This window comes from Diprion similis, chromosome 2, assembly GCF_021155765.1.
Source record: "Diprion similis isolate iyDipSimi1 chromosome 2, iyDipSimi1.1, whole genome shotgun sequence".
Taxonomy (NCBI): domain Eukaryota; kingdom Metazoa; phylum Arthropoda; class Insecta; order Hymenoptera; family Diprionidae; genus Diprion; species Diprion similis.
The window spans coordinates 11,591,861-11,605,964 of NC_060106.1; the positions used below are offsets into that span (position 1 = coordinate 11,591,861).

Consider the following 14,104-nt stretch of genomic DNA (forward strand, 5'->3'; position numbering starts at 1 on the left):
TTTTTCAAGGAGAAAATAAAGACCTCAATTAAGTATCAGTACTGTCGCGTCTAACGACTGCTACTGTGCCAGTGTCAAGATCAGATTCTACATTAGCATTCCAATAAATATTTAGGAAAAACGCGTTTTGAACGCTGATCGTGCACCTTATACCTGTATTCTGCGAGTGATCGGTTTTCTGCGGATTGTGGAATGGAATTTTAAAAAGTCGGTAAAATAATTTGAAAAGGTATTTTAATCTTATTATTTTGCGCCGTTTATGTGATACATGCATCGTTTCTAATTTCGAAGTTTATACATTTTCATTTTGGCACTCATTAGTACGTATACTTAAAAATATGGTTGATGTCCCGATATGTACGCACCTTATACTCTATAGCTTATATTCTATTAGCTTTTCGGTGACCTTTAGTCTTATGCAAATTGAATATGCAAGCCGTGTACTTGATCAGCTGATATTCCAGCCTCGAACACCGGTGTATAAATTCTAAAAACGCGGTAGATTGGTTATAAATGAACGTCGCATCATACAGAGTTTTGAGTAGGTTGAGCGCCTTTGGGAGCGCTTTATTGATCATGGCAAATAACTCGAACGAGGTTTATAAAATTATGCATAAGGTTTCAAATGAGTAAGCGTGGCAATGAACAAATCATAATTTTTATTTTCACCGTGTTTGTAAGCAGCCGCTGAACATTTCAGTCAACGGTACAATATAATCCATTAGTTTTCATTTTTAATTAAACTATGAAAATTACAGTATAATAATGTGATGTGCTGATTACTGAGAATCCGTTCAACTTTACAACCACCGGAATGAAATAGCAATAATAGTAAGGGACATTTTTTAATCAGGGTATAAAAATAATATTAAACTAATATAATACAATAATATTTAACAATGCATTAAAAAATCTATGCGGGAATAACTTTAGTCCTGATTCCATTAAATATTACATATTTACAACTTTTATTATTTTTCACCTGATAAATGTTTCAAAAATTACTATTTTGGATGGAAATTTGTTAGAGTATGTTTCACTAATCTTTTTTCCCTGCAAATATTGGTAAACATTAGAGCATATCTACTTTCTGCGCCAATTGTGCTAGAAGAATTTGAAGTATGTTTTTTATGTTGAAAATTGCATAAATGTAACTTTAAACGACTAGCGCGTAATTTTACTTGTTTGTTAGTTCGAATACGTATAATCCATGTTGGTAGAAAAAACCTCTGTACAGTATAGTTAGGAATGCAGGCCAAATCACAATAATTTCAAAAGTATCGCTGTGATAAATTCATTCCTCGTTGCTGCCGAAACTCTGAAAAAATACATTTTTGCAGATGAGTCGGAGTTTTCATATATCCAATTCATTTTAAGTTACGTGCTTCAGTGACTTTATGAATGGCTCAGATGAATTATTAATTTTCAGCGAATAATCAAAGAACCAAGTTTCTAAATTGAATTTACGGAACTTTCAAGTGTACCTAAAATTTGCAATACAGCAGAAAGAAGAACAACACGCTGCTGTTTACAGAACATTGAACGAATAATGTGTATCATATTTATTATCACACAATTACATATTCTGTATAATAGAATACTGAAAATTATATTTGGATGAGTATAATCTTATACGTAATATTATAAAGCTTGGGCGCGCAGATAATTGTGCGTATACATATGTCATTTGCAACTATAAAATACATAGAATGCACAGGATAATAGGATATAGATGTATAGGTAAGTTTCACAGTTTTGTCCGCTTATCACGTGGAAAAGTGAGACTTGCATTTTCGAACGTATGGAAGTTAAGACCACCTATTCGGGTCCGTAATCCTTGACTAGTTTCACTCTTTTTCCTATTTCAACATAGTCTCTATAGTAAATAGATCTATGAAACGATTGTACTGGGAAGAATTGATTCTGTATATTTCTCACTGGAAGACTATTAGCGAAAGCTAAGATCGTTTTGGCAATTCGCCACTTTTTTGCAACGAGCATGAAATTTTCATCAATTTGAAACAAGTGCGAAAGTTATGGCGTAACAGATAGGGAATGAAATATATAATGATACAAAAAAATGGGAATGGTAAGACTGCGAGTACAGATATGTACATCAAAAATCAGAAATAAAAATAGTATGTTATAATACTGTAATAAAAAAAATATTTATTTCGTTAATGATCTGAAGAAAAAATCTATGAAAGCTTCGATTAGGTTCGCTATATACGTATAATGGGGGATGATCATTGGAAAAATATGAAATTGTGACGCATTTTATATTTATGACGACTTAACGGAGTGTACCTTCAGAGCAGCTTTAAAGCCAATAGTAACGAGAATTCCTAAGCCGAACATTACGGCATGGGGCAAGTATTTGAGTCCAGGAATATTCCGCTTCGCGGTCAATATGCCGAGCATCTTCAATTTGCCATCAGTATATGGTGGGTAGCGACACCTGGAATTATCATTAAGAATAAATAATTCAGTATGAAACCAAACCTGAGGTCAAATAAAAGCATCAAAGATGCAGCAAAATTAAAGTGGAAGGTAATACTCACGCGGCAATAGCCTCTCCCAAACCATTGAACGATTTGATGAGGACACTTTTTTTATGTACAAACGTATCAAAGCTGTACTTTCCATGATAAGATCCCATTCCTGAAGCGCCGACGCCACCGAATGGCAATGTTTCAACTAAATCAGAGAAACACTTGGTATTAACCGGTGATAAATTAGTTTTGACAATTAAAAATGTATATCTCAAAAATGATATACAATACATCATGTCATGCAATATTGAACCTGACTAGACTATTTCTGATTAGTAATTTAAACCTGATTACATTGCAACAAAAGTATGGGTTGGGAAGATGTATTATGCAACAAAAAAAAACACCAACAAGTACTATCAAATCAAAGCATGTCAAAGTTATTTGAAATGGAACGAATGACTTTTACGTATTGAGAAAATGATTGCCCATATACCTGCGAGATGTAACACCGTTTCATTTACGCATACACCTCCGCTGCTTGTATTTTCCAAAATCAGAGATACGTCAGCTTCGTTTTTACTGAATATGTACATCGCCAGTGGCTTCTCCCTGTACCAAAGATATTTAATAGACACGTTATTATTATTGCGAGGCAATTTCTTTCCATTATTGTGTTTCGGCCAAACGAGTTTTGCAAAAATGATGAGGTTAAAGAGTAAAAAGTGTGTTGAAAAACTTGCTTTGTGGCCAAATTCATCTAGTAAAATAGTACAATCATACCGGCTATTAATGAATTTGATGGCTTCGTATGCGTTTGCTATGGAAACGACAGGTAGAATAGGTCCAAATATTTCATCATTCATTATTGGATCCGTTGGTTTAACATCAACCAAGATTGTTGGGGCAATGAATTTCTCAGCAGGGTCTGTCTCTCCTCCGACAGCAGTTTTACCATTTCCAGACAGAAAGCCAGCTAAACGCCTTGTCAAAAATTTTAATTCTATTATTTATGGTTCTTTGTACAAATCTTTTGCTATCTAGACGATCCAAGTATAAAGTTGGCCTCACTGAAAATGACGATCGCTGATCATCCGAGTAAGATCTGGACTGTCCTTTGGATTGTCGCCGTACCACTCTTTAAGGACTTTTTTAGCTTCGTTAATGAGTGCCTCCTGTACTTCGTGAGTACATAGTACATAATCTGGAGCAACGCAAGTCTGTCCAGAATTTATACATTTCCCCCATAATAGTCGTCTAGTAGTAATCCTTATGTCTGCAGTGCTGTCTATGTATACCGGGCTGGAAAAGAAACGTGTTATAAAGCTTGGGATGGTTTTCAAAATGGTAGAAAGTAAAAAATCAGCTTAACAACTGACCTTTTCCCACCGAGCTCAAGCGTTACTGGAGTCAAATACTTGTTTGCAGCATCACGAACAATTCTTCCAACCATTGTTGATCCCGTATAGAATATATAATCAAATCTTTGTTTCAACAGTTCTGTTGTCTCAGGGACACCACCCAATATCACTTGACAGCATTCCTGGAGTGAAATTTAGAAGCTCGATACAATTTTCTGCAGTTTATTTTCATAAAAAAGTAAAGAGATAGGTGAACTTACGTTGTCCAAATACTTCGGGATCAACTCAGCCATAATTTTTGACGTTGCTGGGGAAACTTCCGAAGGTTTAAGAATAACACAGTTACCGGCAGCTATAGCAGCTATCATAGGAACCACCGAAAGTTGGAAAGGATAATTCCACGGTCCTATAACTAGAACTACTCCGTATGGATCCTTATATATTTTAACGGAATCCAAAATATTGACGATCCCTTTGGGTGGCTGAAATTATTTCAAAAAGTTCAACATCGACGGCTGTAAAAATGCAATACAAGCCATAAAAATCAAGAAATCTACCTCCTCTGGGGCTGACCACTCTGCTAGATTGTCCAATAAAAGTGTAGCTTCATTTTTTGCAAAGTCCAAGTCCAAAACAACGTTCTCATATTTGCACTAAAACAAAAATTGTGTTACTTATTAAGGCAATATAGGAAAAATAACTCTGAGTATAGCAGAGTAAGAAACAATTTTACGTACTCGTCTCAAATCAGTGGTTAGAGCTGCGTGTATATCAGCAACGTTTTCATCTATCATTTTGATAAATGCTTTCACTTGTTGGATTCTCCATTTCAGTGGGCGTGTCTTACCACTTAGGAATGCGTCTCTCGATCTTTGTACAATCTGGAACAAGAAAGTAACTTAATCAGTAGAGCCTCGATCTTCCTTGGCTTACTTATTAAAGTATACTGTTTCAAACTAACGAAGTACACATATTATATTAAACTGGTATTTTTAAAAGAGTATTGAAAAAGAAGGATGACACATTGACATATTCAATTATTTCTCTGCATAATTGATTTAATTTCATCGTAACTGTGCAGTATATTTATCTTTTCGAGTGAGCTGCACTGCTTTTAAAATGATAGCCATTACGTTGAGTCGAGCAGTCATAAACTTGACTCTAAAATGACCACTGATTGAATATGCATTATGACTTTGGTTATTTGACTTATGCTTAAAATTAACATCTCCATGAGCTGTAACATGTTTTGTTGAAGGAGTGGAATATCGAGTAGTAACTGATATTGTATTCACTCAGAAAAAGTACAAGAATAACTGTAAATTCAATGGAATTGTATATTTACACTTTTGTATTATTGAAGTACAATTTTACTTAGCAGTATCGAGATGTCTGTTTGAATTGTAGAGGAAATACGTTAAACTAAGATCAAGTTTTTTAGTCCTTTATCATCATCTTAAGGTGGTCAGATGAGTGATAATTATGCAATGAAAAATACATCCTTGAATAAAATGAGGACATAAGTTGATTAATTAAAGTTGAGTCACTTGTAAAAATACAAAGAAGACAAACTCACATCGGCGTAGTTTGACATAGTTGGTGGTGCTGTTCCGTTCGCTTGGGCTGTAAACAAGGAAAAATAATGTTAGAAAATAGATAAAACATTTGTAGTGATTGCCACAAATTACATGCAGTGCGAGAATTAACAAACAGTTTATGAAACGCGTAGTCGTTAAAAAATTTCTGAGACTTTATTCCAGCTTTACAAAACAATTGCGATTCAGAAATCAACTGCAGGAATCGTTTCCCGAGTAGCTGTCATTGGAGAAGTAACAATAGTCAATGTAACCCTAATTGTAAGATTCAAACAATTTTTCAGATGCAATTCAAGAAAGGTTCAAGCGTAACATTCAAATAAAGTATAGTTGCATAGTTCTGAGAAAGTGAGAAATCGAACTTGTCATTACCGCGAAATATCTTCCCCTCGTCTTCAATTGTTTCGTCAATCAGCTGATCAGTGAGCTCAGGAGCTGCCTCGAATGAGAATGCAAACCGAAGCTAACTTCACAGCTGACTCACTGCGCACGCGCGATCAGCGGGGTTCCCCTTCTTAAAACTAATTTTCAAACCACGAAATTAAAGCCCCTGATCAACAAAGGCCGTTACCGACAGCGGTGGCAGCGTAACCGAGATAAAACAGGTCTGTCCTCGTTTATTATCTTAATTTCGTGACAACATTCTGCACGTCGTTATCACCGGGTATTTATTTACAAACAATGGGTATTCAAAATCCGAAAACATTGACAAACTATTGAATCATTTCTGCGAATGGTTTGTAGGTACAGTTTTGAAATTTATTTTCATTTAGGTTACTAAGACCCAAAATGGTGAGGGTGACGGTAAGACCATAGTCAAATTGACCTAAAATACCCCATAAGTATGTATATCAAGTTTTTACGCGTGCAGGCACTGATGCTATACATTTTACTGTATATATATATATAAATACGTGTATAGTTATCCTCAGGGATCGATGGTAATCATTAAAATGAACAAATTAAGATTTCTCAGGAGAAAGATGCAAATTTTACTAACTCCAAGAACTAGAGACCTTCGTCTATTCTTATACGATGTACAGCACCATGGTTCGATTTTTATACGTCTTAAAGGTTTGGAAAGATTTTCTCATGCATTTAAAATATGATTGGGCATTTCGGCGAGTAAATATTGTAGGCTTCTAATATCGACGTATATCTTCTCGAAGGACAAAGAGACGTTATCATTCACTTACTGCTGGGTAATATTCGAAAGGGTTTCGTTTAAAATAGGCATTTAATATGTAAATGGCATTTTACATTTAACATTCTAAATGTTCTCAATGTAACCATTTATATTCAGCCATTTCAATTATGTTATTGAAAAAATTTTCCATTCTTCATTTCAAATGGATCTATTGACGCCTTTTATCCAGCAGTGTGCATTCACTCACATGCAACCTAATGATACTTGGAGAATGATTAACGATACATGAATTTTATGGCCTGTTCCACTTTGCTCAATATTAGGTCTATTGATAATAGAAGATACCGACACTATCGTAAATTAATAATTTAAAAGAAATCAGTAGAATATTCTATCACGTATAATTCTTTCAGGCTGTCTCAAACATATTACTGTATAATTACGCATAAGATTATATTTCAGCCGGATCCTACTTGTTTTTCGTCTTCATTCGGTGAAATAGGAAAAATTCGGTGTCAGTCGCTAATCGTTTCTTCCGAAGTCCACTAATCTTTACGTTTTTAGAGCTCTAGTATCCCCAAAACAGGTTTTGAGAATAATGTCAGTCTGTCCTGACGATCTCAAAAATGTCTCGATTAAAAAATCAAAAATTCAAACCACTTTACATTCAATAGCAATAAAATTATTAATGTAATAGGAAACAACTTTATGGAAAAAAGACAGTTTTAACGACATAAGATTTTAACCATACTTGATGGTACTCCTAGTAATTGAATTGTTTTGTAAAATGATGAAAACTATATAAAAAAATGACTATTTTTACGACTAGTTTTGATAAAACCATCTGTGGACTGGTTTAGAAATTGATTTATTAAAAATCGATTACGGAAGGTGCTAAACAATATTAGAGCTTGATCGTCAATCATCAAATATATTATAACCTTGTAAAATATTGGAGTAAAAAATATTTCTTGTCAATGTCCTGAAAACATGTATTTTAAGGCAGAAGTTTGTGATGACTGGGTATATTGTAATATTGTCACGCAATCATAGAGGTATTGCAAAACCGCAGGAGGTCATTTGTACAATTCGTTTATCGCAATTCATTGCATTTGTTCCCATGGTAACATCAACCGATGAGCCAAAGTTAGACCTTTAAAATAACATTTATTATCTTGTCCCAATTAACCAATACAGCGTATATTGATCCGTTTTCAATGCCAACAACTTTTTCCCGCGACCCTGCATTGTATGGGTATAATATTGTAATTTCTTACAGGTACCACACGCTTCAACGCGCGTATCACCAAGCTAAAATATTTTATTTCCTTTTAACCTTTGAAAGTAATGCACTATAATATAATATGCTACTGATGCGAAACCCTTCGTTTTAATATGACGATAAATTGACGATTGCGTGCCTGACTAAAACACGAAGAGATTGTGAACGTGCGGATTGAATGTTTACAATATGAAACGTGTTAATCTTTTATAAAACCACAGCTCGGATTTCACGATAAGGAAATCACTCGCTAATCGGAAAACGAGTCCAATTACCCTAGTGTAACAAAAGAATTGTCGAACCGCAAAGAAAATTCCAGAAAGCATTCCCATCCTCGCAATCAGATCCAGTTTGTATGTAAATTTATGCTGTCAGAGGCCATGGTCAGGAAGGTGTGATCCAATCGGCACGAAGCGATTGCGTCGATACCGGTCACAAAATACGCCTCGGGCGTTTTTACTGTATACAACTAACATGGCGTTATTGCTGGGTAAATTGGTTTTAAAAATATAGTCGATAATGTTTTTACAGGTGTCGCAGGTGACGTCAATTTGTAGAATTTCTTGTTCAAAAACGCGAGTCATTTATGGCAACAGATTTTCTCATTACCTGCACGAGAGAGAAACATTATAATGAGTAAAAGAGCTTTAGATGCTTGCAGTTATGCGCAGTATAGGTATGATGCATCATTCTTCGCACGTATCTTCGTATTGGTGTAGGTATTTATAATACACGTGACACTAATATTATTCGTAATCTCTTACGGCGTGCACGATATTTTAATTGCTGTCGCGATTTAATCGTCGGAATATCGTACCATGAATTGGCGAAGATTCATTTTGATACGGCGATGGTTCTACGAGAATCTTGACAGAGTTTTGCGACTCCCTAGAGCCTGTTTCTGTGAGGATTTCAGTCAGCACTCCGGAGGATTTGACCGAGTCGAGTGATCCGGTTCGGAAAACAATTTCTGCCGACATAATTTATATCAACAGATTTTCAACTTCGATAATTATTAATTTCGTTTGGCGATAAAAAGCACAAATGTAGACGGAAAAATAGTGATACAAATTGAATAGAACGATGGATTAATCCCAGACGACTGCAATATTTATTAGCGATACATCTGCGTCACTAAATTCGGAGTCCGTCGTCCAAGGTTAGGTATTAAATTGATGCGATTTCTCTTCATTCAATTTATCCAGTCACTGTATAAACTTATGGCCTTTAGAAATCTCTGGCAAAAGTCGAATCTTGAGTCTGGTGATATGGGTCTAACAATAAATAACTGGTCTTGATTTTCAATTTGGGAACGTCCACCTTTTAGTTTTATCGGGATCGTTATAAGTACAACACTTCACACACAAATTAGAACTAGTGACTAGATTAGACTAGCAAATCTACAACCGCAATTTACTACACATGCGTACACGTGTAAAAGGTTAAATTATTCACGTGAGAGAAGGGTGGTTATACGCACCTGCGTAAACGGGGTTCTATTTGGTCACGCAAAACGCTAACCGTAAATTGCCGGGATAATTCACATTTTTTACATGCTACGAATAGATAACTCATGTATTTTAGTATAGGCTACACATATCTGCTCCGAATACCCGTGCTTGATTACACAGGTCAACAAAAAAAAATGAAATTTTTATTGAATTTATACTGAAAGAAAGAAATTTTGATTCTATACATCGAATAATTAATAACAAAAGTCTTCATTTATTACTTCTAAAGTTTGCTTTTGTCTTTTTTACGTTGTTAAATAATCACCGATCAAGATGAATTTTGAGTCTGGGTTCTATAGATGTCAAATTTTAATTTCTTCTGCGTAACTAGTAACTAATAAAATAAAAAACATTTTCATTAGGTGAAGTTTGACTTTGTAAAAACCTGAACGATATTTTGTATTTTAAGAAAATTTACCTATTTTCTCAAATATTTGGTGTAAATAACAATTAAACAAATTTCAGTCTCGCACTTAAATTTTTTAATAAAAGTGATTTAAATACGAAACTGAAGTTTGTTTAATTGTTATTTACAATAAATGTTTGAAAAAATAGGTAATCTTTCTTAAAACCCGAACTTTTATCAGTTACGTGGAAGAAATGAAAATTTGACATCTAGAACTCGGCATCAAAATTCGTGTTGACGTTATTAAATTCATATTGTGTTAAAACTACTTGTATTAAAGTTACTGACCAACGTGTATGACACATATATTCACAGGAATATGTCGCACAGCAAGGAATTATTCGAACTGTACTGGAATTTTCCTCAGTCACATTCTCTGGCTACATTATAATCCCTATTTAAAAGTATGATTGTTCTTTAATGATTTTCATACCGAAGTCAGAGGAAGTAAGTAACGTATTACACTTTGAAAGTCAATTAACTTATTCCGTTGAATCATTAACTCGGTACATTTTTTCTCAAAGAATTTCGAAAACAGTACGAAACACAGCGATCAACGAATGCCAAGTTTTTAAAATATTTTTCGATTCAATTCAAACCAGGAATTCACCTCGTTAGACAGAAAGTACGAAAAATCGCAATGAACCTCGCAACGTGTGTACCATCGAATTGGCGCCAAGATTTCCATCCACAACTATGATCTGTCTTCTTATGAACTCAATACACTTCGTTTATCTCTATCTGTGAACACTCGGGACGGCTGAGACTGCCGATAAGTCTCTCGTGCAGAAATGAAAGTGATCTTTAAAACCAGAAAACACTCTACGCACGCATGGCTATTGTCATAAAATGAAACCTGCACAACTCGCATATTAATCACAACATACTCGATATAATCGATCTCACCTGTTATCAATTGTTGCGCCTAGTCAGTTGACGGCCAGACTGGAGTTAGTGTGGGTACGAAAGCGAGGACGTGACTCTCAAAAAAAGAAAACTCGTCGACTGGCCATCGGAGGGGCCGATTACTTACGAATTATGTCACTGGCGTACAGCAGAGAGTCCGAAGTACCACGAGTCACTCAAAGTATCTCCAACTCGGCCGGTACTCGCGAGTGTTGATAAGTCAGCGTTGTGCGATTTTTTGAGCAATGTCAAATCTTTGCCTGCGCTTAACTATATATGCACTGTAGTTGCCAAAAGATTTACAGCTATAGTATGTGCGTAAGAATATACACGATGCACGTGATCGCTATATGCTGTTTTATGCAGCATTCATGTGTATATCGGTATTCACACCTATAAAGCGTCAGATTAGCATACCCGGTGTCTGTACAGGGTTAGTAAAAATCGTTGAATCAAAAAAAGTATGTTTCACAGTCAACCGAACGGTTATAGGTGATGAAGCAAATATCTGGTTGATACAACAATCTGTAAATTTTTCAGCCTATTTGTAGCAATTGCTATAAGTACCTTTCACACGTGCAAATTGGGTTTAATTGATCGCAAATCTAATAAAACGCATTATGAGTTTCCGAAAACACGTGGCGCACTTATTTAATACCTATAATGCTACCTAGTCGAAAATCTCTGTATTTACGCGGAAGTTGGACAATTGCATGTTTGAAAGTTCTAGTGTGACAATTATCTACCCTGCATTGTTATTTGGAATCGATGTAATGGAAAATATTTCAATGTTTTATAACTAACGTACCTACCTGTAATCTTATGCTTATCGGTACAAATACAGTAGTTGTTCGATAATCCCCCCCCCTTATGAATATATTGGCCGTGAAATTACGACTCGCGTGTTATACAGAAGCAGGACTGTCGTGGAAATCGAACACGTGTACACGGCGCATAAATAATAAATAATTAGCATACGCAAAACTGCTGTAAAATTCCATGCATTACTCATACGGTCTGAGAGTAATTCCGGTCTTGCATTGAACTACTAATTGCATATTTGATCGATATAACGCGTGTATTACACGGTAATCAGTAAAAACGAAAGCGAAGAAAGTGCACGGATGATATATCACAGAATTATGAACAATTTCCACGCGATTTCTTTCATTTCCATCGTGCTTTCTGATCTTGTTCGACAGAGCGATTCGTGACTGGCTATAATCAGTTTACAACGTCCGCTTTCCCCGTTTTACCTAACAGTTGACCGTCAACTTACAAAAGTACAATACAACTTGACAAATAAGGAAGCACGAAGTGTGGAAAAACATTATACTAATCATCTTTACCGAAAGCAGTCAATAAGTTATACAATGCGTGTTGTGCGATGCTGATGAAGAGACGATAAATGCACAACACAAAACACTTAAGCTTGCAGTTTAATGAGACTGTTGAATGGCGGTGAACTTATCAATTCAAAATTTAAATTTAACCGTACCTTACTGACAGGTATTTAATCCTCGATTAAACCAATTTGGCGGCTTGAACCTTGATCAAATTTGTATAAATAAATACAAACTGTGTATAACAATTTCACACCGGTGCGCGGTGAGCGTAGATTATAGAAACGGATCAAAGAGAGATACTTTTTTCATTGTGTTTTCATTGACAATGGAATGTACTTCTCGCTATCAGCAAGCTGACGGCGACAGGGATTATCTCTAACAATTGATTGATAATTTACTCACAAGTTTCACCGACTTGTAGAACGACATCCGTAGGTTGTAACAGATTCACTTTAGACTCGTCGACGTTTTGTGCAGATTCATGCTTGCGGTCCGAACTTTCACAGGATGAAAAGTCAATCCCGTAGCTGGGAACCACACGAACGTCTGCAGGAACGGCTCCCGTCAAGTCAACCACGGCGCTTTTGTAATCACCCTGAAAAATCATTCGATTTTCAAGGGCTCAAAATCCAGAGTACTTATGTAATTTAAACTGGGTAAACAGTAACACTCAAACTACGTACGCGCGACGAGTTCTTCAATATTCCAGCCTCCATGAGTGACCGACTACTAAAGATCGCAGCTTCAACTCACAAATTTAATATGGCGGTCGACTCTAATGACTGGGACGAATGACAGTCGTGTATTTTGAGTTCAACCTTCGGGCATTATTTTAATTTATAATCATCACAAGATGGCTCGTTTATCAACTCGTACAAAAAGTCACGGCAATAAGTCACATTTGTACACGCTCGTATAGATGGCTACAGCAGATTATTATACGCCGGTACTCGCTCGAGTCGCCGTTCGATTGCCTGTTTCGTGATATAACAAATCCAATACACATATCTATAACGCGAACACATTTCCCCATGCAAGTGGATAAGCACACAATTGCAGATCTGACTGACTCTCACTCTCCACGATTATGTGAACTAGAAAGTCTGCTCGGACAAACTTTCAACCTATCAACCTGAACGAGTTACGGTCCTGAGAGCATCGCGCTCGTATATTAGCGAAATACGAAAACGATTTTTCTCAGATTTTTCAAATTTCCATTAGCGTCAATTCGCAACCACAGTACAACTGTTTGAGACTTTATATATACTCACCATGCTCACCGTGCAATTGCGGGGAAAAATGCCGACTACACTGAGAGTGACACTTGAGCGATTCGAGTCAGCAAAAGTTTCCGTATTTTCCTGCAGTTAAGTATTGCGATAAAGTTCACTGGTGCTCACGTTACACACGCATATTATTATTATGTCAAGTTATACGTCGGTAAGAACGCGTGAGAAACCTGATCTCTGTTAAATTGTAGTGAAGAGAAGCGGTCGAGCACATTTATACCATACACGTTCGACGCGTAAGTTACTCTGTGTAGGCTTATTTACCCCTTCTGACAAAAACGGCGGGGACTCTCGCAGAATACTGCTGCCGAGGATACCTGTGTGAATACTTTTTATTCTTGATACTCTCGAATACTTCCTAGCATTCGACTACAACTATATACATTCGATATTTAATTGCAACAGATATTTATTTTATTTACTTGATTATCGCTATATATTTCATAACGTCAGAGGTTAATTTTGCGGAAAGTTCAGGTACACGCGAATTTATTCAATCTCCTTATAGAGTGCAGGAACGGTAATGGACGATTAAACACTATATTTTCTAGATACATCACAATTAAGCATTTGCGAGGAATACTTATTATACATGTATACTACTATCAATTAATCGGGACTTCACCTATTTCCGAATTCATACGAGTATACATTCAATGAAGTAATTTGGACTTGAAACTCTAACGAAAACCACGTATTAATCGAGTCTCAACGGCGACTTGGGTGAGTTTTTAATTTACTTTTTATTCATAATTGGTATTTGAGGTAC

The 14,104-nt window shown here is 35.9% G+C and overlaps 1 protein-coding gene across 4 annotated transcripts; it reads right to left on the reverse strand.

Annotated features, from left to right (window-relative positions):
• Positions 1-230: 230 nt before the first annotated feature.
• Positions 231-12,866, reverse strand: LOC124411021 (aldehyde dehydrogenase, dimeric NADP-preferring). Of its 4 annotated transcripts, XM_046889842.1 has the most exons (13): positions 12,730-12,866; positions 12,449-12,641; positions 5,430-5,476; positions 4,591-4,734; positions 4,411-4,506; positions 4,114-4,335; positions 3,872-4,035; positions 3,564-3,794; positions 3,276-3,476; positions 2,989-3,104; positions 2,562-2,697; positions 2,308-2,458; positions 231-1,318 (listed from the first exon to the last, which is right to left on the reverse strand). In XM_046889842.1, exons 1-13 carry the CDS (start codon positions 12,760-12,762, stop codon positions 1,295-1,297), a joined length of 1,758 nt encoding a protein of 585 aa, XP_046745798.1. In that variant the 5' UTR covers positions 12,763-12,866; the 3' UTR covers positions 231-1,294. The 4 variants fall into 4 exon arrangements, with proteins under 4 accessions (XP_046745798.1, XP_046745808.1, XP_046745826.1 ...); XM_046889852.1 differs by lacking the exons at positions 12,449-12,641; positions 12,730-12,866 and adding an exon at positions 10,828-10,951; XM_046889870.1 differs by lacking the exons at positions 12,449-12,641; positions 12,730-12,866 and adding an exon at positions 10,701-10,719.
• Between the last annotated feature and the right edge of the window lie 1,238 nt (positions 12,867-14,104).